This window comes from Equus przewalskii, chromosome 15 (assembly GCF_037783145.1).
Source record: "Equus przewalskii isolate Varuska chromosome 15, EquPr2, whole genome shotgun sequence".
Taxonomy (NCBI): domain Eukaryota; kingdom Metazoa; phylum Chordata; class Mammalia; order Perissodactyla; family Equidae; genus Equus; species Equus przewalskii.
In genome coordinates this window covers 31,249,206-31,273,947 of record NC_091845.1, presented here as the reverse complement: position 1 = coordinate 31,273,947, position 24,742 = coordinate 31,249,206, and the positions used below count along the sequence as shown (strand labels likewise).

General features: G+C 39.0%; 1 protein-coding gene across 21 annotated transcripts in view; it reads right to left on the bottom strand.

Moving 5' to 3' along the window:
• The window catches only part of CFAP20DC (CFAP20 domain containing), a 228,225-nt gene that overhangs the window by 29,569 nt on the left and 173,914 nt on the right, over window positions 1-24,742 (bottom strand). For all 21 annotated transcript variants that reach the window (XM_008519896.2, XM_008519873.2, XM_070576991.1 and 18 more), the window contains one exon: window positions 17,813-17,874. In XM_008519896.2, coding sequence (XP_008518118.2) covers window positions 17,813-17,874 — 62 coding nt within the window. The remainder of the gene's footprint in view (window positions 1-17,812; window positions 17,875-24,742) is intronic.

The window sequence follows — 24,742 nt, the reverse complement described above, 5'->3', positions numbered from 1 at the left end:
ATTTTTCAGTTGTCTAGCTTCTTTCCCTGAATATTACATTGGTAAAATTCATGCACATTTTTGAGTGTAAATAGTATTCCACTGTGTGAATACATTACAACTTACTTATGCTTCCTACTATTGGAGGAGATGGGATTGTTTCCAATTTGGGGCCATGATGAATGCGTTTATGTTGGGAGGAAAACCTTTTTCCTCTTCCAGCTTGGGTACAGTGTTTGGGGACCTGCAAATTAACTTACAATAGTCATATTAACAGGAGAAAAGACAGTTTATTTACACATGCACATGGGAGTTGCTCGTAATAAGTAACTCACTGAATAGCCAGAGATAAAAGTTTATATACCAACTTAACAAAGGAGGGTGGGGTTAGGTCTTCAATGGGAAAGTATGGAAGCTTCTATTGGGTTTTTTGATGTTAATGGGAATGGGCAGTCTGTCTTCATAGCAGCCGAATGGCAGCTGTACATTGGGAGGTTCTGCTTCAGTCAGATAAGGGAAGTTCAGATAAGACTTCTTTCTGCATCTTCTGGAGCTCAAATATTTTCACTGTAAAAATAATCTTTGTATCAGCTCTGGGGGTCTGAATGGGTCCCCACAGTTTATATATGTTTTTGGGTGCATAAATGTATGCGTTCTACTGGCCATATATCTAGGAGGGTAACTGCTGGGTAAAAGGAAATGGTACGTTCAACTTATGTAGATGCTGTCAAAACAGTTTTCTGAAGTAGTTTTATCAATTTATACTCCTACCAGCTGTTTTTGAGCATTCTGGTTCCTCCATCCTCACTAAAATTATTGATATTTTATATTTAGCCATTGTGATGGGGTGTAGTGGAGTCACAATGTACTTTTAACTTGTATTTCTCTGATTTTTTTAGTGACTCTGTGCACATTTTCATGTATCCACTGGCCATTTGGATACCTTCTTCTGTGAAACGCCTGTTCAAGTCTCTTGGCCATTTTTGCTTTCCTTTGGATTGCCTCTTTTTTCTTACTGATTTGTGGTTGTTTACATATTCTGGAGCCCTTCTTGTGTTACAAATTTCTTCTTCTACTCTGAGGCATGCCTTTTTACCTTCTTAAGTAGTGTTCTTTAATAAGTTCCTAATTTTAATATAGCCCAATTTATCAATATTTTCCTTTCTGGTTACTGAAATTTGAGAACTGTTTAAGAAATCCTTTCCTACTCCAAGGCTGTGAAGCTACTCTTTTGAGTTGCCTTTTAGAACTGCATTACTCAATATGGTAGTCACCAGCCACAGGTGGCCACTGAGCACTTGAAATGCAGCTAGTCTGAATCGAGTTGGGCTGTGAACACAAAATAAACTGAATTTCAAGGATTTAATATGAAAAAAAGAATGTAAAGTATCTCATTAATACCATATTTCATACTGATTATGAAGGGACCAACAAACAATCAGAATGGCATTGTAGGGGAGGAAGACATTTCCTCTATCCAATGTGGGTTCATCTGGCCGGAGAACGAATTAAATTCACATGAGACAGAATAGCAAGAGAAAATTAAACAAAGATTTATGAGGAACCACGGCCCGGGGGCTTTCTTCCCGAAGGAAGAAAGGGCACTGAAGAAGTGGGGTACACAGAGTGGTTATATACCCCCAAACAGGGTGTTTCACATATGATTGAAATGTCCCTCCCACAATAGTCACAAGATTGCTCTGTCCGCACAGTGCTTGACGGACACAGCAGGTAGTGGTCTGCTATCTCAGAGGGCGAACCCGGAGGCAAATCTATTGTCTTGAGTTGGGCAGTCACAGGTGAGCGCAGCAATCAGTTCCTAGCCTAAGGAAAGATGCTTAATCCTCAAAGAAATGCCACTGTTGGGAGGGGGAGGGAAGTCAGTTACAGGAGGTTACCAGACAAGCACAATAAAATGCAGATTTAAGTCCTTGCCTTTGGCATTGATTAAGAGTTTCTAGAGAGAGAAGGTCATCTCCCCTTCCTGGTACAGAGAGAGAGATATCTTTACAGATGGAGAGTTCCTTTACAATGTAAATGTCTCCTAACAAAGGGTAAGTAAATTCTACTTTTCAGTTGTTTTCCTGTCTGCACAGTAACTAGCCTCAAATAATCACGCCAAACAGACATATGTTGGGGTGGCCAATTCCAGAGCCCTACAGCATAAAGACTACTTTAACCTGAAAACATTTGGACAAATAGCAGATGCAGAAAGAACTCTTATCTGAGCTTCCCTTATGTGACCAAAGCAGAGCTTTTCAAGGGTTAGCTGCTACAAACTCCCAACTCTGCAAAAGTGTCCAGTCAGGAAGGCGAATGACCTTTAGCAAGTGGACATTCCAAGAAATTGTGTAAATAAGCCTTATCAGAACCCTTCAGCCTTTCCCACTGAAGCCCTAATTGCTCCCCCCACCCCCACCCCCTCATTAAGCCGATATATAAACCCCTACCCTTGGCTGTTCAGAGAGCCACTCCTTATAGAATGCTTCTACCTGCATGAGTAATAGACCTTTTCTCCTGTTAATCTATTGTCAGTTAATTCACAGCTCCCCATCCCCAACACTTGAACCTAAGCTGATAGACAGAAAGTTTTCCTCCCAAGGATTACATGTTGAAATGATAGTATTCTGGATATACTGGGTCAAATAGAATATATTGTTAAAATTAAAATCACCTATTTTTAAATTTTTAAACGTGGTTACTAGAAAATTTTAAACTACATATGTGGCTCACATTCTATTTCAATTGGACAGCAGCTCTAGATGATGTTTTTTTCCACCAGATGTGATTCCTTTGCTTCTGGCAGGCAACTAGGGTAGGGTCAGAGGGCCATCAGTGATTAGGATGAATCACAACAAATGTGTCTTGAATCTTCCAGACAGCAGGTTTATTTCTGGGTAACTCTTACTGAAGCCTTTGGGGCTTACTATTTCTCCTTCTCTCTTCATAGGTCCTGAATTCCAGTTTTTGTTCCCTAAGCCCACGAGGCTATTGAAGGCCATGTTTGGCTCCACAGCCTCTCAGCTGCTACTTTCTGAAGTGGAACTTTTTCTGAGAAAAGTGGCAGAACGTGCAGGCTCCCTCTCCTGGCTTCCTTTCTCTTCTGGAGCAAGGCCTGGTAAATTCTCACTACCTTGGAAGTTCTCCAACGGCTTCAATCAGATGATTCTCATATTTTGTATGGCTTTTCTGGTTGTTCTCAGAGGGAAGTTCAGTGTGAAACAACCAAGTCTGCTATTGCCAGAGGCAGAACTCGTAACAATTAATTAAAAAATATATCATGCCTGTCATTTAATGTTGTAGGATTTCAGTCATGGTTGATGTGGAGAACTGAGTCAGGGTTGTGGAGAAGGGGCAGTCCTAATCTCACTTCAGTCAACGAAGGTTTTACAGAGGAGGCGGGGGGATGACTTTTAGAGTAGCAGATATTAGCAAGGTGATAATTCCAGGGTTAGGGAGTGTCATGTAGGGCTAGGAATAGAGTCTATCTGATAACCCAGAGGACTAAATGAATAGTGGAAATTCTAACTCAAAGAAGATAAATGGATTATAAATCACATGCTAATTCTGATTGGTAGTATTGCCTGGAGTACCTTATTGAGAAGGATTTTAAATTTACAGTGAGGCTCAGCGGGCAAGAGGATTGTGATCCACTAGCAGTGTCTGCCATGGACAAAGGATGGGGGATAGCTGCACATGAGTGTGAAACATACATCAGAGATCATGCGCTGGTGATTGAATTATCATGCATCAAAAGTATGACAGCACTGGACTTTGTAAATTAAAATAATTTAGATTCATCATGTAGGGGTTCTGAATATGCTGCTTCGGCACACTGATTATTTTGAGCTGAAGACACTTGAGAAAGAGCAGATTCGGGAAGGGCTCTCTGATATTCCCCTTTCTACTTTAAAGCAAGACATAAAATTTCCTGTGAGGAAGGTGCCTGGTACAGGGTATGACTCTTAATCATCAGAGGCTCTCATCAGCCCAGAGACAGCACTGAGAAGAATCTACATAACAAACCTCACCAAAACAACCCTCTCTTCCATTAGTTTCCCCATAAATTTACTCTCCCACAGTCTGCCACCCCTAAAGCCTAAATCCCTTTTCCTTTGTCTTGTCACTTTCCTACGAATTTACTGTTCTGTGTTAAGATGCTATAGAAGCCTCGAGTTCTAACCAACCCTTTGAGTTACTCATCACTGAGTTTCTCCCTTGTGTATGTGTGCTACACACATAAATAAAATTTGTATGCTTTACTCTTGTTAATCTGCCTGTTACAGTTTAATTTTCAGGGCCTAGGTGCAGAACCTAGGAAGGCAGACAAAAAAAGTTTTTCCTCCCCTAAAATCATATCACTCTAAATTGCTGTAGATCAGTATTAACATGGTGAAAGATTTTTAATGGAGGACCAAAGGGCTTTACATTCAGCTCTGATCTATTTAAGGTTGCAGTAAATGTCCTGTGAGCACAGTGAGCATGCTTTTCAAACTTATGGAAGACACTGGGCTGAGAGAGAGAGTAGGCTGGATGACAGCACTGAGATTCAGAATGATCTCGATAGTCAAGAAAATTGGTTCAGACACCAATATTTATTCCCCAAGTATTTATCAAGATCCAGTTTTGTGTCAGGTCCTGGCATGAAATGCAGTGGTGAGCAAAAACAGAGTTCCCACCCTCTTAGAGCTTACAGAAGGGTGAGCCCAACATCAATCAGATAACCACACAAAAATGTATAAGTGACGTGAAGTTAAATGGTGCTATGAGAGCACATGGATAGGAACTCGAGGGCTCCCTAGGGGAAGTGATGCTTGAGAGGAAATCTCATGCATGAACAGGTATTAACCAGGCAAAATGAGAGCAAGGTAGGGGAAGAACATTCTAGGAACAGGGAACAAGGGGCAAAGGCCCTGAGGCTGGCAGGTTTGAGAAGAGGAAAGGAGGCCAGTGTGGCTAAAATGCAAATCTCCAGAGGGAAATGCTAGAAAATAAGGTTGGCCCAGCAGGCATGGGCCAAACCACTTAAGCTTTGCAAGCTACTGAAAGATTTTGGTCTTTATCCTATGAGCTATGGGAGGCCATTGATGTTTTAATACTGGTGTCTCACAGTCAGATCTGTGTTTACAAAGGGTTACTCTGGCTGCTCTGGAGGGAGTGGGTTGGATTGTGGTGAAGAAGCACATGTGGATGCAGGGAGACCACTTAGGAAGCTATAGCAATGGTCCAGGGGAAAGATGGTGATAGTTTTAGGCAGCCAAAAGCCAAAGATAAATCATTAATGGAAAATAGGTACTAAAAAAATCAGTGTGATTCAAGCTACACTAATATACACAATGTCCTGGTCAATGGTCTAACTGTAGTCCAAACTATTAGATTATTTTGTTCAAATTAGAGAACCTCAATTTGATAAACTCAAAGATGTCCAAAGGAAGGTGATTAGGACTGTGCCAGGACCGGGAATGGCAAAGTGGACTTGAGGCTGGAGAAGTAAGAGACCTGAGGAGAAAATGGAACAACCAAACAGCAATATTCAAAAATTTTAAGGGGTATTATGTGAAAGAGTGATGATTCACATTGTTACTCTGGAAAGAGAACTAGGATCAGTGGGGAGAAGTTATAGAGAAGCCTATGTCAGCTCAGTATAAGGAATGCTCAATAATGGAGTGGACTGCCTGATGCCACACTGAGCCTTCTTCCCTGGCAAAGATGTGCAGAAGTTATCTCTATAATCTCTTCAGACTCTCCAGGATTCTCTGATTCCTTCAAAGTGTGATCTGTTTTTTTAAACTTTATTCCTAATATCCCTATTAAATTCCTATCATCACTACCATTACTTTCTAGCACTTAATGAAAATACATATGCCAGGCCCTGTGCAAAACTCTTTACATGCAATATCTCATTTAATCCTTACAATAACACTACAGGGTAGGTAATGAAATACAATCCCTATTTTTTAGATAACTTAAGTGATGCTTAGAGAGGTAAAATAATTTTACAAGGATGCAAATCTGGCATTTTGATTCCAGAGACCATGCTTTTAACCAGTGCAGTATATCACATCCTAAAACCACATATTCTGCTGTATGCCAATGAAGTGCAAACTGAGCTCAACAATTTTAACCAATTTCTAAACCTCCAAATATGAAAGTATATGAAATGTCATATTTCCAATGACAAAAGATATTCAATGTCATAGCTAGTAACTGTGTCAGTCAGAATATGTCTAGGCTATGCTTGGTAACAAACAACCCTCAAATCTCAGTAGCTTAAAAACAACAAAGGTTTATTTCTTGCTCATGTTAAATGTCCATAAGAGGTGAGCATGGGAATTCTGTTTATCATAGTCATTCAGTGACTAGACTGACAGAATGTTTCTGCTTAGTGTCAGAGGGAAAAAGAATTCTGGAAGGTTTTACATGTACAATTAAATGCTCCAGCCAAGCAACAGTGTAGGCAATTTTGCTCACAATCATTGGCTGTAACTAGTTAGGCTAATTGGCTCCACCCAACTTCTAAGCAGACTCAGAAATACAGTCCAACAATGTGCTTAGAATCGGGAGAGTCAGGAATATTTGGCAAATCGTATGAGTAACTACTGCAGATGATAAATATGCAAGGAAGCCAGAAAACATGCAAACAACGTTGCTGCATACAATTCAGAATTTCTACCAAAAAGAATATTGACTATCTCTTTACATTAGCTTGTTTACTTCCCCTAAGTTGACAGTATTAATATATTAGAAGAGGAGAAATGTACAAAACATGATGAATCTGGTAAAAGTCTTCACTGTATATGTAAAACATAATTTGAACCATAATCACATCTAGGATTCAAGCCCTGGGCATGCCATATTAGTATATTTATTTGCACTTGGGTTAGATAGCAGTGTTTAGACAAAAAATGTAATATTTTTCTCCCTTACAAGTTTCATTGTACCTAATTATGTAAAGCCATCACTGGTGAGCTGAGAGAAGATAATATGAAACAACTCAAGCCTTACATTAGGTTTTGAATATTAAGATGTTAGAATATAAACCATTTAAATGCATTACAGAAATTTTATTCTGAAAATTCTTGGCAATGCCAGTCCATCATTGTCGCATTAACTAAAAGTGAGCTATTCAAATCCCAATTTTATTTATAGAAAAATGTAAACCTCTTAAAAAGTTTTGCTTTCTGATAAATATTTGTAATAATATAAAATGAAACAAGTAATTTATCTTATTTCTTGCTATGACTCAGAGCACTCAATTCAAATTTGAACTACTTTTATTCACTATCTGTGGGAAAATATAGTGGTTTTATTCGTAAGTACTCCATGATCTCCACTACAAAACTAAAACCCTGCAATGAAAATAGGAAGACAAATCAGTGGCGTCTATGAAGCAGTTCACTGGAAATGGCTGTTGGAAGATGATAATTTCTTGTTGTTTAAGTGATTTAAATGCCCAAAGAAAAAGTACATGTAGTGTTAGTGTGCTTAAAACATAATTAAAATTTGTATTCCAAATGCCAGTTTAGGAAAGAACTGATTTTATAAGCCAATGATATTTCCTGTAGGGTCATTGCTGTAGCATTTTAGATGGTACCTTTTTCTAATTGGAAAGCTACATATTTTAATAGAGAATGGTCCAAATGTTTTTAAGGTCAAATTGGAAATATGTTGATGATTTAAAAACTCAAGCAAAGTGCTTTATTATATTATCCTACCAGAGTGTTATTGTAGTTCAAAAATATCATTAAATCAGCACAAACCCACACTTATCATTTCCCACACATTTTTTACGCGGAGCTGCCTTCTGACTATGAGTAATCTGTTAATCTGCTCTTCGCCTCACAATCCGTCAAAGTGACAGATTCATTCCTTCTCTAATACATAATATCTTCATTTACTGATGCTTTGCTGCAACTTCCTTTTTTGCTGGCACTGAAATTTAGAACATCACAAGCAAATTCAGAGACCGTCACCTGGCGGTTGGTGGTTGTTCTTGTTTGTTTCCATTTCTTCTATTATTCCAGGAGGAGAAACCAAAACTTTTCTGGACTCTTAACGTGAGTTAATAGCGTTTCCAAAATGAAGGCAATTTCAGGTTTCAATAAAAGTGTTGTTAAAGAGGTTGGAAGAGGACAAATGGTAAAACACAACGTAAGTGCACTGTTCACAAGTCAAAATACTGACCATGATGGAATTTTCTTCCAAAGCTAATGGCCAACACATGGATTCTCACCCTCACCTCCATCCCAAGCTATAAAGAAAAAGATATTAAAAAAAAAGAGAGAAAAATCCTGCTGGATTTTTAGGGATGAATTGCCCCCTACAAAAGACAGGGCTTCATTAGCATAAATACCACTGCTTAACTGAAAGCCACAATGTGATTTTATTTAAGCTGAGACCTTCATTTTTAGCATGATGTTGACTGACCTCAGGTTTCTTGTTCACTGCTATTTTGGTAATACAAACGGTTCTGCTGTTTAAAAATTGCTCGCTGTTCATTCAACAGAAGATACTCTCCCCTCTGCTCCTTTCTTGTTTTGATTCAGTTGCTTACTAGTCTATAAGTTCTGCAAATAAAGAGAATCAAGGACTAAAAAATATGAGACTACGTAAAATTCTAGCTAGTTTTCTTTCATCTTAAATAAGAGATAAAGTACCTCATCTACAGATCACCATTTGGCTTCACTTGTTACTGATCCAGTGTTCACATAATAAAACAAAGGTCACTATTGTTAACCTCAAGTGTCAAAAGCAAAGAAGTTTACAGCAAAATATGAGAAGCTGCCTTCTAACAGTCTTGTTTCTGCACATATATAATTTCTTTCCATCCATACACTCAACACTCAACAGCGTTTTCTTGTCCTGAGCACCAAATTGCATCTGATTTGTCTTAATGGATGGCAAGGGAGCTAAAGGCTTTTAAAAATCAATGGACAAGAAAGAGTCAATAGAACAATAATGTTAGTGTTAATTCAATCAAATCAGCTAAAAGTTGTTTGCCTTTTCTCCTTCAAGTCATTTTAAACAGGCTGGACGTTTCAGTTGTATGGTATTTATTATACTGAGTGGGTTTTTATGTGGTAATGAACAGCCTAATATGAAGCTGTAAACTCTGGTAAACATAATACTGTATATTGCTAGAGTGAAAAATTACGTGTTTTAACTTTAATCAATTTCAAAATGTAATGTTTTTCATTAACAAGAGAATCACAGGGAAGAACAAAAACTAACTGCATACAAAAGCAGAGTCTGTGAGTGGGCACTGGTTTGGAAAGGCTGCAGTTTCTCCGTGCCAGGCTTGCTCCCTGCTCTCACGCCCCTCGGCACCTTCCCTAAGACATTCACATGCTGCCTTGACAGGCAGCGTGGACTCACCTGTGCTGGGAGGCTGCAAACTCACCGAGAGCACGTTAAAGTCATCTCTCCACAGTGCTCTGTACATAGCATATGCTTCAAAAATACTCAATGAACATTGCTGAGGGTATGAACTGCAGTACAGTTTCAATCATTTCACGCTGCAGTGGTTCTTTGTTTAAACGACAAGGGAACCTATCCTGCATTAGGTTACAAAATGAAGGAGGACGCTGTGAGTCTACAGATGTGACTGGCTGTGGCCGTTTAACCATAAGCATGATCTTCCATGTCTTAGGTTCGTGTCATGATCCTTCACCTCAGCTTGCGCTCCCAGCCCTTCCCCTCAGACAGAATAGAGGGGAATGTTATAAACTGAAATTAGTACTTCAACTTTTTAAAGGTTCTCATTACCCTAGAAGGAAAAGCTGAATCTTTTAACTAAAAGTTGAAACTGTAACACTGAACAGTAAATAATCACTTTGGTAATTACCTTCTTTACACTGGACCCTGGGTCTAAGAATCTGAGCTCACCATCTGGATGGATAACAGTGACTGGGAGGCCTGGGTAAGCGCAGGAGCCGCACATTCTGCTGATTCAAAATGCTAAGATTCTTCCTGGATCCAACATTTTGGACATAGAAGCTTTGGAAGGTGGGGAAGATGTATCCTGTTGTTCTGAAACTCTCATGGAAATGGGTTTTATGAGTTTGTAATGCCAGAAAACGTGACAATAACCAAAATATGGATGAGTATTGCCCCAGCACTAACGGTTTAAGATTCTCTCATGGAGTGCAACTGAAAAAGTAGGAGACTCAGGTTGAAGTGCTATGTCCCAGTGACCCAAGAACAACCTGGTCAGAGAGCAGACAGACATCTCAACTGAGGAAACCGGAGAGTGACGTCAGCTGATGCTCAGGCAGGCAGGGCTGGAATGAACAAGTGAGGAGACCGAAGAAAAAGAAATATTGGTTAGGTGGCCAGCGGTGGCACCGAGACCTCTAGGGTGATGGCTAGTTAGGGCCTGGGACAAGGTAATTGGAGCAGGTGTGCAATCTGAGCAAACTGGCTCTGATAGAATAAGTGATCAGAACCAGGACTAAAAGTGGCCTGGACAGGCCAAATGCCATGAGCATTGCACTGCACTAAGGACCCCTCCAGGTGCAGAAGGGGCAAGTGGTCTCTTGAGTTTAAGATGGCACCAGCACCACAGGCTCAGGTCTTCTCTTCCCCTCGTACTCCCTGCCCCATATATACATATGCACATATATGTACACACACACACACACACACTAATATTTGTGAGGTGAGATTCAATGAATTCAACACTTTTTTTTTTTTTGAGGAAGAATTGCCCTGAGCTAACATCTGCCACCAATCCTTCTCTTTTTGCTGAGGAAGACTGGCCCTGAGCTAATGTCCATACCCATCTTCCTCTACTTTTTATGTGGGACACCTGCCACAGCATGGCTTGATATGCGGTGCATATGTCTGCACCCGGGATCCAAACTGGCGAACCCTGGGCCGCCAAAGCACAATGTGTGAACTTAACTGCTGCACCACTGGGCCAGCCCCTAACACATAGTTCTTTAAAACATTCTGTTTTTTTTTAGTGAGGAGATTGGTCCTGAGCTAACGTCTGATGCCAATCTTCCTCTTTTTATTTTTCCTCCCAAAAGCCCCAGCACATAGTTGTATATCTTAGTTGTAAGTCAGTCCAGTTCCTCTATGTGGGATGCCGCGAGATCATGGCTTGATGAGCAACACATAGGTCCGTACTTAGGATCTAAACTGGCAAACCGTGGGCCGTCAAAGTGGAGCGCACAAACCCAACCACTTGGCCACAGGAGAGGCCCCAACACATATTTCTTGAGTGTTTCCTTTGTGCTTGTCACTGATTGAGGAGCTAGGAATACAGCTGGCAAGAGAGATAAAGTCCCAATACTCATGTAGTTTACATTCTATCATATTCTGGAGGGGTGTGTGTGTAGACAATAAGCAAACAAGCAAGAAAATATCAGGAAGTGGGGAGTCCTGTGGTAAAAACAAAAAATATAATAAGGCTGACTGGGGTTATTTTAGTTGGATGCTAAGAAAGGGCTTCTCTAAGGAGATGACATTGAGATGGAGACCTGAATGACAGAGGAAGCTGCTATGTCCTTTCTAGGGTAAGGGAACTCCAGGCAGAGGGGCCATCTCATGCAAAGCTCTTAAGGCGGAACCAAGCCCGGAGTGTTTGAGAAAAAGAGAGAGGACCATGGTGTTTTATACACAGCGAGCAAGGTGCACAAGGGTATGAAACACAGTCTGAGAGGTGGGCATCTGGGGTGAGGAGTGCGATTTGATCCTATGAGCAGTAGGAAACCTCCGGGAGGTTTTACGTTGGGGAATGCCTGGGTCCCGTTTGGGTGTAACACCACCACTCTGGTTGCTGAGTGGAGAACAGACTGTAGAGGCCAAAGGAGCAGAGAAAGCAGGTAGGAAGCTCTGACATTTGTCCAGGTGAGAGATGATGGCACTTTGGGTGAGGACTGTAGCAGTGAAGAGAGAGCAGTGACTGGATCTGGCATATACTATGGTTGGAGGGAGCACCACACAACTTGCGGAGGCTGGACATGGGGTGGGTTAGAGAGAGAAAACAGAGATCACTCTTGGTTTCTGGCTTGAACAAAAGGGGGATGATGGTGGCATTTTCTGAGATGGGGAAGACTGAAGAAAGAACAGATGTGTAGAGGAAGAGAAAACCAAGTTATGTCTTAAATGCTTACATTCGAGGTATGCGTTAGATATCCAAGTGGCTATCTTTCAAGTTGGCAGCTTGGATGGATGAGTCTGAAATTCAGAGGAGGGCCAGGACTGGAACTAAAACTTTGAGAGTCATTGGAATAAAGAAGGCATTGGAAGCTATTATTATAGCTCATACAAATAATACATGTTATGTTATACATTAAAGATTAGGGCCATTCTAATGGTTACCAATGTCTATGGATCTCTGGGTTGGCAGGGAGTGAAATATGCATGGAAATTATATTTAAACTCTGTCTAAACAAAAGCCTCTCATAAAACCTCAATTTTATCCTGGTTCTGAATAAAGCAATACCATTGACCTCCTATTTTCAGGAAAGGGAAGAGAAATTCTTGGAAAGATGTAGGAAATGATTTGAAATTTAACTGGTTAACATTCAGGGCGAAGCTTTTCATTTCTCCATGAAATGTATCTGGGCCTTCCTCCACCCTCCCTGCCTCAGCTCAAATGCTGATGGAGCTCCTACCCTCATCAGGCCTGTGCTGACCACCTCAGGGAGGAGAGAGAGGACACCACCGTGCCCTCCAGGGACTAGGAGAACTGAAGGGTCTTCAGTCAGGACCTGGAACCAGACTCAAGGGAAAATCACTTCCATCAAAGGAGCAGGTACGAATTTGTGGGATGCGACTGTGAAATGAGAGGCACCCACATCGACAGCTTTTCCTAGTTAAAGCTAATGAGAGAAACGATGAGAGCAAAAATTGATGCCTTTGGTTTTATAAACAAATCATTAAGATTTAATGCAAAAATATAGATAATAGAAAACAACAATAATACTACATTTAGAGAAACTAATTGTTTGCATTGTTAATCAGGAAATCCTCTGTTGTGCTTTGGTCTGAAGGAGGAATAAAAATCCAACTGACTTGTTTTAAAATGATTCAGATTTAAACATTTGAAAAGGAAAATGACATATAAGTTCCATATTTAATTTTATTTATTTAAACATTTTCTCTCTTTTGTCTTGGGGGGAAAGCTTAAGCAATAGAGGAGAAGCCCATCAGGCTGAGTCCCAACAAGTGGAAAGAAGAAAAATGAAGCCACTGTGATCAGGCCAGAGTAGTGTTTGTGGGTTACAATGACAGGCCAGCTTGCCTCAGTCAGGCCGGCTGAGCCAGCCAACGAGAAATGAGGTCGGTGGTTATTAATCATTTGTCAAAGTCTGCAGGGCTTTATCAGATAATTATAGTCATAAGTATGTTTATACCACACAAACATGTGGCAAAGCTGCAAAGCATTCAAGCCCCAACACAATCTGCAATGACATTTAAAAAAAACTACAGATAAGCGATAAGTCATACAGCAAACACTTTAGAAAACCATGCCATTCATTACTGATTGGGCATTCTAGAATTATTTTCTATACTGTTTATTTCCATAAACATTTAGAACTGTACAGAGCCTTTGACTACATTCCCTCCTCCCCTCAATTTTCCAATGAGTTGTAAAAATAGCAAGTATAATGATCCTTTGAAACGAAAGACTGGCTATCGGCTCCATCCATATAAACAGACAACCAGAACGTAATCACAGTTTATTTTTACAAAACCCACTCCTGAGCAAAAATATCTTGAGCTGTTCTGAAGAATCTCCATAAATACATAAATAGATGTGCCTAAGGGACAGCTCTAAACCCCACAAACCAGTAGATGGCACTTTAAAATAAACAACTTAAGGTTGCAAACAGCATCCATTTTGCTCTGTTGGCAGCATGTAAGTTTACATACTAAGAAACACTTCTCAACATGAATGAACTGTGAAATTGTTTCCTCCTACCCAACACTCCTCTAAATTGTATTTAGATTATGTTAGCCATTTCTGCACCTTGTCATAGAGGCTGTCAATGCCCCAAGAGGCGAAGTGGGTGACCACTGGAGGCAAGTGCCCCAGCATCTGAGATGCTGCCTAAACATCAGTCAGTATGTTAGGCAAAAATAATGGGAAACATCACACCCATGCCTAACAGTACAGGGCAAATGGCTTTGTTCCAAATCTAGACACGCACGGGAATATGATGAAGTGAACCATGTGTCTTTCAATTCCTAGATTGTAAACTTCTCAGGAAATGATTACCATTGTATCCTACCTCCAACTAATGTCACGCATTGCCCTATGAGTGCAAGTGAATTCTTTTACTTTTAGGAAAACAATATATGAATATATGCAGTGTTTTAGTTATTTTCATCCTAGAGCCAACTCTTCAAAACCCAAATTTGCCTGCTTTGTGGATTGCATACTATCTACTCTCTTTACCTTTAATCATAAACACATAAAACTAAGAAGATAGTTATGTTGCAGAAATAAAAATCTTTCCAGAACAAAATGTAAATGAAAGACTTTGGGGATATTGGTTGTTCTGTTACATTAATGAAGCTAATTGAAAGTTGACCCTTTAAATATGTATGTATGTGGGTATGAGCATACATAATTTTAAAATCCTAGGTTCTTAGGTCTCTGGAGTAGTTGCAGATATTTCACTGGAGCTAATGTGGCCATTTCACCTCCTAAAGGGCATTATCACGCTCTCTTCTGGGTGGACCGGCATACACACATATCCCCCATCCGCATCATATTTGCATTACTCTGATCACAACCACATTTAATTCAGGATATCAAGAGCCTACTTGCTTCTCTTGTACTGTTCAGAGCCCCTGTATGTCAAACTTTCAATCCAGGATTCAAGTTAGATACTTGCTTATCCAAAGGGATAGACTTAGAGACTCATCTTTTCATTTCATATACTTTTTTCATATGCATTATTGGCATCTTTTAACTTTATGTTATTCCTTTTTTTGTGAGGAAAATTGGCCCTGAGCTAACATCTGTGCCAGTCTTCCTCTATTTTATGTGGGATGCCGCCACAGTGTGGCTTGCCGAGTGGTGCTAGATCGACGCCCAGGATCCAAACCTGTGAATCCCGGGCCACCGAAGCGGAGCACGTGAACTTCACCACGATGCCACTGGGCCAGCCCCAGTATCTTTTAACTTTCAAGTTCTGTATTTTAGGGTCTAACACATACTATATATTTGTAAGAAATATAATAAACACAAACCTTAAGAAGACTCATAGCTTTCAGTTCTAAGTTAAATTACATGTATTACATGATTCAATTTATCCCATTTTTATATGATGATCTATGTTGACCTCATAATTTTATCATCTTCTTTATTTATGGCCCAGTAATGCCCTTCTGCCAATTCTCCAAGCTACTGGATTTACGAGCCAAGGGCCAAGCCACATAATCTGCAGGATTTCTCAACAGCTATATAATAATTTTTTAGGAAACTGGTGGATAACCTGCTGGCAAGTGGGATTGCTGGCATTTTATTTTTTGCTTTAGAATTTGGCTTTTTATTTTACTATGTAAAAATATAAGTTAATTTTTCCTAAATGAGTGAACATTTAATTGGTTAAATAAAATATGTTGTCCGTTTAGTTGGTGAATTTTCTTATATTCTATCTTTGGAAATCAAATTTTAAAAGAGATATTTAAAGCCACATATTACCACATCTAAATGTTAATTAATTAATTAATTATCTCATCCAATATCATGAGGCATGTTTTCCATATAGGGCAGTGTTCCCTCTGATAGTGGAACTGGTTTTCACATGTAAAATCTATAAAGAGTCTCCTCACTGTCACAGAGTCATAAAGCTGGAAGTGACCTCAGAGAGCATGTAACTCAATTCCTTTCCTTTACTCATGAGGGTGTTCATATTATAAGATGAGGTCTGGACAGGTTGACTGGCTTGTCTGAGATAATATACTGGGGTTAGTAGCAGAATTAGAAATGAGAATTAGGTCCTCTTTCTCGTTTTATTGAAACAAAAGGCTCCACTTTCTAACATATCTTACTATCACTTTCATTTGTTCAGACTACAAATCCTGACTTTGTTATAATTTGGACCAAAGTTGGATTTCCAGTTACCTTGAATGTTTACTCATATGTAGACAGAAATAGTTTGTTGGTTAAATCTAGATGAGCTGCAAGATTGCAAGAGACATATTCACATATCAAGAGATAACTGATTTTAGAAGTGTTAAAATACCTTTTTATATACACTGAAACTATAATCTTAATTTTGAACTCCTCATTATATCTATTTATGATAGTGATAAGTTCCCCTACTAGATAACACAAAAGAATGATCAGATCAAGTGTATAGACCAGGAACACTTAGAAGAGATTACTAATAAAGAACATATACTCTGCCTATGTCATGAATATTCTGGGATCCATTAAAAGTCCTATAAACCATGTAGGTGGTCTCTTGGCAGCCATGGCTAGTTTTATATGGCTTGTTTGGCTGTTCCTTACTGATTGGACCAGAAGTGAATACATGGCCCAAGCTAGGTCAATCACATTCTCTCTCCTGGAAAGAAGGAATTGGGATTCAGACACAACCTGTCAGCCTTGGCATGTACTTTGACTATAATATGTAAACCGAAGCTGTCAGACAGCCATATGTGATGTGACTGAGAGGCAGAGAAGGCTGATGCTTAGAGAGAATGGAGGAGATAGGAAGAAACAAACAGTGATGGAGTGAGGATACTGCCTGCCTGCCCTTGGGTTCCAGGATACAGCCCTGTATTATTATTTAACCAATCTCCCTGTCCCTCCCTCTGTGTGTCTCTCCCTCCCTGTCTCTGTCTCCCGCACTTTTAATAGTAGCTAAGTTGTTTTTCATATGTGCACCAAATAAGTCTTAATTCAGACACTGTGTAATAGGTATCATACTCCGGAGGCAGAGCTACAACGCTATCAGTGGTGTTTTGGTCCATCCATAGGACAACCCACAGTAGTACAGGTGAGAGAGCTTGATAATGAGATGCATTTGGATAATGAGATGCATTCCAATAACTAAGATCCTGTGGGTGGAGCTCAAGACAGACTGATTTTCAATAAATTCTTAGTATTTAATAAATAGTAATAAAGCAATCCTGATTTATACTGATAAACTAGTTTATTTAGCTATTTTTTAGAAAGCCATATAATACTACAGATATACTACTACATATATGTCAAAACTCAAATTCAAGATTTGCTTGTCTCTAATGAATCTAAAATAATACAAGTCTTCTATATTGACAAATGACTTATACGTCAATGACATTTTTGAAATAATTAAATAATTTTCAGATTATGAACTTTGAAATTATGAAAAAAGAGAGTGGACATTTGAACTCATATAAGCTATCCTGATAAATTTAAAGGCACCAGGTAACACAAAAAAGATTCATGCCTAAAATGTACTAAACATCAAATTATCTACTACAATGAAATATCTATGCAAATAGAATGTTACCGAATAAATTAACACTTAAAGAGAGCTTGCTATGTGCCAGGAACTGTGTTAAGAATTTTTCATGAATTAGTTCATATAATACTCCCCGAAATACTATGAGGTAACTATTTTGCCTAAATTACTCTGAGTTAAATGACTTGCTCAAAGTCCCACAGGCAGAGGTGTTATTGTTAAACCTACGTAGACTGTTAACCACTACACCATCGTCTAAGTAAGAAAAGTAGACTGAACTAGAATTTCTAAAGAAAAGAACTTTGGAAGCCCTTTGAAAGTTTTGAAAAACAATTTCATGAAACCAAGAAAAATGCATAATCTTCTAAATAATCTTTTTTTTTTTTTTAAACATTTAGATTATTAGTGATCCTTACCGGGGGTTAGATGGAGAAGGTGGATTCATTTCTTTCTGATAGTGACGACCCTGATTGACAGGCTGTAAAAGACAAAACATTTGTGAGGTACTAATCAGCAAGATGCTCTTTACATATGCTCTCATGTGCACTCTCATTACCATAGTTTTTTCCTAAGAAAGAATCTGCAACAAGCGACTGGTTTATTTACAGAAGAGTCAAAGGCTGTTTAGGAGATCCAGCAAATAACAAAGTGGTAGATATGAGAACACACAGGTTATTTTAATGGCTAGTCACTGGACTAGATAGCACCTATGGTGTAATTAAAGTTCATGTGTGGAATCCTCGTCCTTGTAGAATTTTTATGCTGTTAACATTGGTTGATATTTCCAGATCCAGCAAAACAAAACAACTCATCTCATGGAATTAATGCTGCATAGCAAGTATCATCAATAATCCAGAGACCCAGAGATACAGAATATGTATTTATATTTCAATGTTAGTAAGTTTGCAAGGATAACTTCTTTTTTCATTAGTGGAATTACACATGTAAATCTTAGGTCAAAGTGGTCATTTTCCCCAACTGTATAACAAAACCTCAAGTATTAATTAATGAACCGAAAAAAGTGATGCCAATACCTAGCAAAAACGTGAAATCTCAATTATTTCCTCCACAAGAAACCTTTAAGTTACTGCCTATTTCAAAACATAGCTAAATACTACATCCGATGTAAGCCTTAAACCCTTGCCTCCAATGGAACTTGATGTTTTTTCTTTGTTCTATAAAGGGAGAAAATTCCATTATGTCCAACACAAATTCTCTTTGAAAACATCACCTCAAAGTATTTTTATTATATGGTTAACAATCATGTAATTCTAATATGAAAATCATTTTTAACATTCTCATTTTATTACAGGTTGAAATTTGGTATACATTTTTGAATTGCATTTAAAGGGCTTCAGTTACTTCCTTACCCAATGGGGTTGGTGTTCAGGTTTTGTCACCCATAATGTGGCCCCACAGTGCTCACCCCAATAGAGGAAAACAGTGTAGCAATGGTGCCTGCACATATAGAGCATGTGTTCCCTATTTTCCACATATTTTTTATTTTAATGGGTCCTAAAATATTAATGATGTGGGTGATGGGATTTTTTTTTTACAGTAAACAGTCTTCCTCTATAAATAATCTCTTGGAAGTGTTCCTTTAATTTAAATCAAACACCCTGTCTGATAATCACAGTCACTTAGCCCGACTCTCTGTGATGCACCGTGAATTTAAATGTACTGTACTCAGTTACTTTGGTAATTGAACCAATATCAATGCATCACCATTTCAGTAATAAGAAACTACAGCTGGGAGGACAGTGGAGGGAAAAACATGTCATAAGACATATTTGATCTCACTAGAGAAATAAGACGTTCAACAATCTGCAAGTGAAATTTAGTTCTATGATTTAGGCTTTATTATTTCACAGCAAAAAAGGAATTAGTAAGCAAAGGCCTAACAGGTTCTCTAGACCAATTCACACTGGTACAGAAATACTCTGGATAATACATTCACTGGTATTTGTCCAGTATTTCAGCTGGCCTCCAGTGAGTGGACTTCTCCTCTTTACTCTCAAAGGCACTTCCATAACTATCTAAGCATCACAGTGTTGATATTCAGCCAAATTTCCATTTTCTTAATTTTATACCATTAATTCTATTTACACTTGTCCTCAACAGCCTTATTTCAAATTATTTACTCCATCCTCTGGAGAATAAAAATGGTTACAGACTCCTATGTCATTTGTGACTCAGTTCTCACTTAGACTACACAGACTGACTATTTCCATGTTTGCTCATGTTTACATGAAACAGATCCAATGATATGAGGAGTAAAAGAGAACACAATCAATAAAAGACTCACATTCATAGTGATTTTTAAGTGTTAGAAAATAAAAAATAACCAGGGGAAACTTTTCGAAGTAGTAAGGACTGTTGACATGAATAGATAGACAGGTAAATAAAAAAATTCAGTTAAAATAATTGTATGATAATGGAACTTGGTCTGAATACCTGATTCCTTTACTTGATTTTTACTATTGAAAACTAATTACCAAGTTGTTACCCCAAATTATTCAATAACCAATTTAAATTTAATAATAACATGTCATGGCAGAGTATTCCAACTTAGACATGTAACTGCTATAAACTGACTTATAAATCCCAAATGCTAATGACTCAGTTGGGGAAGGACGCAAGTCTTGCTTTGGAGTGGATGACATAAAAATTGGGTGGCCCCAATTCCTCCTGTCTGTACACATCTCCCAATTTCATAATCAGACTCAGGGAGAGGGAGGGATTATGGCAATGACGCAGCTAAAAGCTCCTTCAAGATATTTCAGTTCTCATAACTTGGCTTTGATGCTTTGAAAGGGCAGAGCTGTCACCTGGATGTGGTCTTTTCATTTTCCTAGGCCCAAATCAGAATGAGTGAGAATGTGCCTAATGTTTCTAAAAGCTCTCTGAACATGGTGAGGCACAGGTCGGAGGGACAAGATGGGCTGTCTGAAGCCAGATGTCCCCGTCCACAAATGGAAATAGATAGGTTTCCATATATATGCAGCAGTAAACCTATTTCTACTTTTCTAGGGAGGTAACATCCTGTGAAAGCACCAGTTAAAAAAATAAAATTGATTTTTTTGACTTTAGAATTCAACCATATTTAGAGAACAGTATAAGGAGAAGCAAAGGAAGAGCAACAGATACCTACAAATAGCTATGACTATAATAAAATAGCAGTAACTGATATTTATTGAGTGCTTACTCGGTATTAATTCCTTGATAGATATTATCTCATTTGATCCTCACAGTAATTCTATAAAATAGGTAGGATTAACAGTTCCATCTAACAGAAGAGGAAATTCAGACACTGGGTGTTAACCCAAGGTCCTGCCAGCCAGGAAACACTAGAGCCAGAATTTGAACCCAGGCAATCTGACTGCATGGTTTACCCCCTTAACCACTAGGTTGTAGTGCTTAATCCAGCTCAGGAGTTCACCTAGAACAGTGAACACCTAAGCTTTTGAATAACAAATATGACAAAATCAGTTCAGTTTATGGCAGGAAAAAAAAAGTGGTCCCAAAACACATTTATTTGAAATATATAAGACTATCTCCTTATCATAAATTAAATTCACTTGATTTCATCCTTATGGCATGTTGCTATATATTTAAAATTAAAGAAAATAAGTTTTGTCACACTGCTAAATTTAAGACAAACATGAGACACAATAGACACTACTCTGAGAAATGAGGAGTGTTTATTTCATGGGGTGACTTTCATAGTCACTAAACACAGAACAACTCCCACATTTCAGTATTTTCTCCTGACAGCATAGATATTACACTGACTCTAATATCAGTTTTCGTATATCATTTTGATGGTGATATAAGAATACCTGCTCATCTGATTTATCTGCAGCTTAACACAATCAACTACTTACCTTTTTAGTTCAGGAGAATTAAAAGAAAACTCATTACACCCAAAGAGAACTGAGGACTTAACGAATCTGTAGATCAGAACAAATTAAGACCTATCAACTATAAAGAGTCTGAAATGCCAACATATTATATATTGAACACACAATAACCAGCCATCGTCATGTGAAACGCTGATACGCCGATGAGAAAAGAAATGAAAGCTGGGACCTTGTCCTTTTGGTGGCGCTGTTGCTATGCACTAGCGTCAGAAAACCTGCACTCAGATACAGTTAACTACTGCCCAGCACAGGAAGCTTTGTTTTTCCACCATCAAGCCGCTAGAAATTTTTGGGTGAGGGAGAGAAGTGAAGGCTAGATAAAAGCACAGGAGATAAGATAATCCTGCCATGTTAAAAGGTAGAGACAACATTTTCATGTTGATATGTTAAACCCATGAAAATGGCAATAATGTTGCAAGGTTAATCAAGACCATAAATAACTTGTCTGAGAACCTCACCATATGCTTGTAATTTTATTAAGTGCGTTTTGCCTCGTTTTTCTCCAAATATTATGCTCTGCAACGTGCCAAGTTGATGAATGCATGTGATGAGCTTTTTATAAAAAAATAAGCTGAGGAGACTAATGTGCTTGATATTAGGTTATGGGCATCCTTAACTTGAAGGAATGATGGCTTTGGGGCGTCTGCTTACAGGGTAGCATGCACACGACACATGCTTTTCTTGAATCTAGTTAGATGCAGGACAGAAATAATGAAATATTGAAATAATGAAATAATGCAAGAGAGTTCATTTGTAAAGCTCTGAGGGGGTCAGTCTGGATTTTCATGGTTAAGCTCACATCAAAACAAGCACAACAGAACCTGTGCCCATCCTTATATACCTCAGTGGTCATAAAAAGGGAAAATGTCCTAGAAATCTTTTCTGATCACTCAAGTGGCCCTTTGAGGAGAGTAACTTTGGGGGAGCAGCAGATTACAGTGGGCACGAGCTTCCTCTGCTAGGCACGGGGCACATGCACTCCTTGCACTCATTCAATTCTCACCATGCCGATACGAGGAAGGCCCTTTGTTATTCCCTTTTTATAGGCGATCCTGTCAGTAAATAGCAGAGCTGGGATTGGAGCACAGGTAGTCTAATGTAGAGTCTGTATTCTTTTGATCATCACATGAAGCTGTTCCCCTTCATAACTATTCCTTTTCCTTAAAAAGAAACCACACACAGACACAAAAACACAGACACACACACAAACACATGCACACTCCAAGACATGGTTTTATGCTACTGTCAATCAAAATCCCTCACCAAAATAAAATTCACTTAAGAATCCATTATAACCAATTCCTAGCTCCCTTCCCAAGGCTGCCTAAAGCCCAGTTTTTGAATAAATCTCATGAGGGCTACTCCTAACAGACACCCTCCGAAATCGATTACTTGTAGCTTGGTTTCCACAGAAGTTGTAAAGTATTGTTTTAATTGAATTTGGTTCTAAGAAACTTTGAAAAATTTGTCTGTCAAAGGCCAATGGATTTCTCAGTAGGCTGTATTTATTTAGCAAGAGATGCCTACAAAAGCCAATTTGTTATGAGAAAGATGGTTACATTTAATTACACTTTTAAATGACTAATTTATTATATCTAAACACCTTTTAAATGGTACATATTACTCTGAACTGTACAGATGCTAGGAAAGCTGAGGAATCAAAGCTTGTAGTAAACACAATAGATTTTGGTAAAGACTCTTCATTTTACTCTGCATAAGCTTTCTGGTTTCAGACTGCAATGTGTGTGGAGTCATTAGGTAAAGATGCTAAACTGAATGTGACCTGCCTAACTCTCCTTTCTCAGCTATTGGTCATCCAGCCCTGCCCAGAGAGAGATTTTTTCCTTTGTGTGCATATTTAATAATATCAATTTATCAAATCTTGAATGTAAAATATTACCTGCATCATTCAGGATGTATTTAAGCAAAGCAAAACTGATTTTATTTTGAAATTTTGATGAAAACTACCTTTAGAGTAAAAAAGGAATCTTTTAATATTATTGATTGATTCGTTCAACCAACAATTAACAACCAGCAGTGACTGAGTGTGCCTCGGTCTGTGCTCGGCCAGGTTCTGTGCTTGGCATGGTCCTGCCTTCAAGGAGCTCACAACCAGGCCTGGGGGATATTGGTAACAATGGCTACCTGATGTGGTCAGTGCTATCACTGAGCCTGAAGAAAATGGGAACCCAAACAAGGAAGTAGATAATTCTGTGCGGGGTAGCTGAGGGTCAGAGAGACCCTCTGTCATGAAGCAGTGACATTTGAGCTGGGCCTTGGAAAACACAGAGTGTTCTAGGTAGAGAAGAAGGATGGAGGGTCTCCAGGCAGAGGAAAGACCATGATTGACATGATCTGGACAAAGGGCATAGCATTGATGGGCGGGCTCCACAGCGTAGCTAGAGTATGGAACAGTACTGTTATGTATGCTGGGTGGGGGGTGGGTAGTGATGGTGAGACAAGCAAAAACTTACTTCAAGTCCTGTTCAAAGTGATGGAGAAACAAAGGCACTAAGAGGAGGTTATCCTGTAAAAGGAGAGACTCCTCCCTCACCTCCATAGACTTAATTCTGTTCCTTTTCAGAGCTTGGAATTCCTTTCCCCCTCTTCCTACCTGGTGAGCTCGCACTCATTCTTGATCTCTGGCTTAGCTGTAGCCTTCCTGTGAAAGCATCCCTGAAACCAACAGGTAGAATTAATAGCTCCCTCTCACGCGTTCTCATAATTCTTTGTTCTATCATCACTTACTACCCTGACTAACAGTGAGCTATTTACTCTCTGCTTCCCTCCAATATTGTGAACATCTCAAGGCTGGATAAAGCCTTATTTGTATCCCCAGCATAGTCCACAGCATATTGTACCACTCAAAAGAATGTGTGGAATGAATTAATGTGAGACAGACAAGCTACGTTGTGGTGAGAGTTATCATAGAGGTACTCCTGACTCTAGTGTCAGAAAGAAAGGTATGTCTCTCACAATGAGGCTGGGAGAAGGACTACAGAAGGCTTTGAGGGATAATCAGATACAAGGTACAAGGATATGTGCGGAGTGCATTTAGGGAGTTACAACTGGGACTAAAGCATGGAGTAAAAGGAGGGGAGCAGTGAGAGATGAGACTGGTGAGGGAAGCAGGTCTCAGATCATGGGGGCCCTGTATGCCAAACTAAAGAGGCAACGGGAGATATGGAAAGGCTCTACATAGGGAAGAGAGAAGATCTGGGCTTTAGAAATATCACTGTAAATAATAATGGTAATAATAATGACTACTCAATTTATTAAATGCTTATTATGTCTCAGATACAATGCTAAGTGCGTTACATCACAACTTGGATCTGAACCTTGGCAATCTGACTTTAGAGCAGATGCTCCTAAGCATCAGGCTATGGTGCTTAGACTGGCGGTACAGAGGTATTAGGAGATTACTGA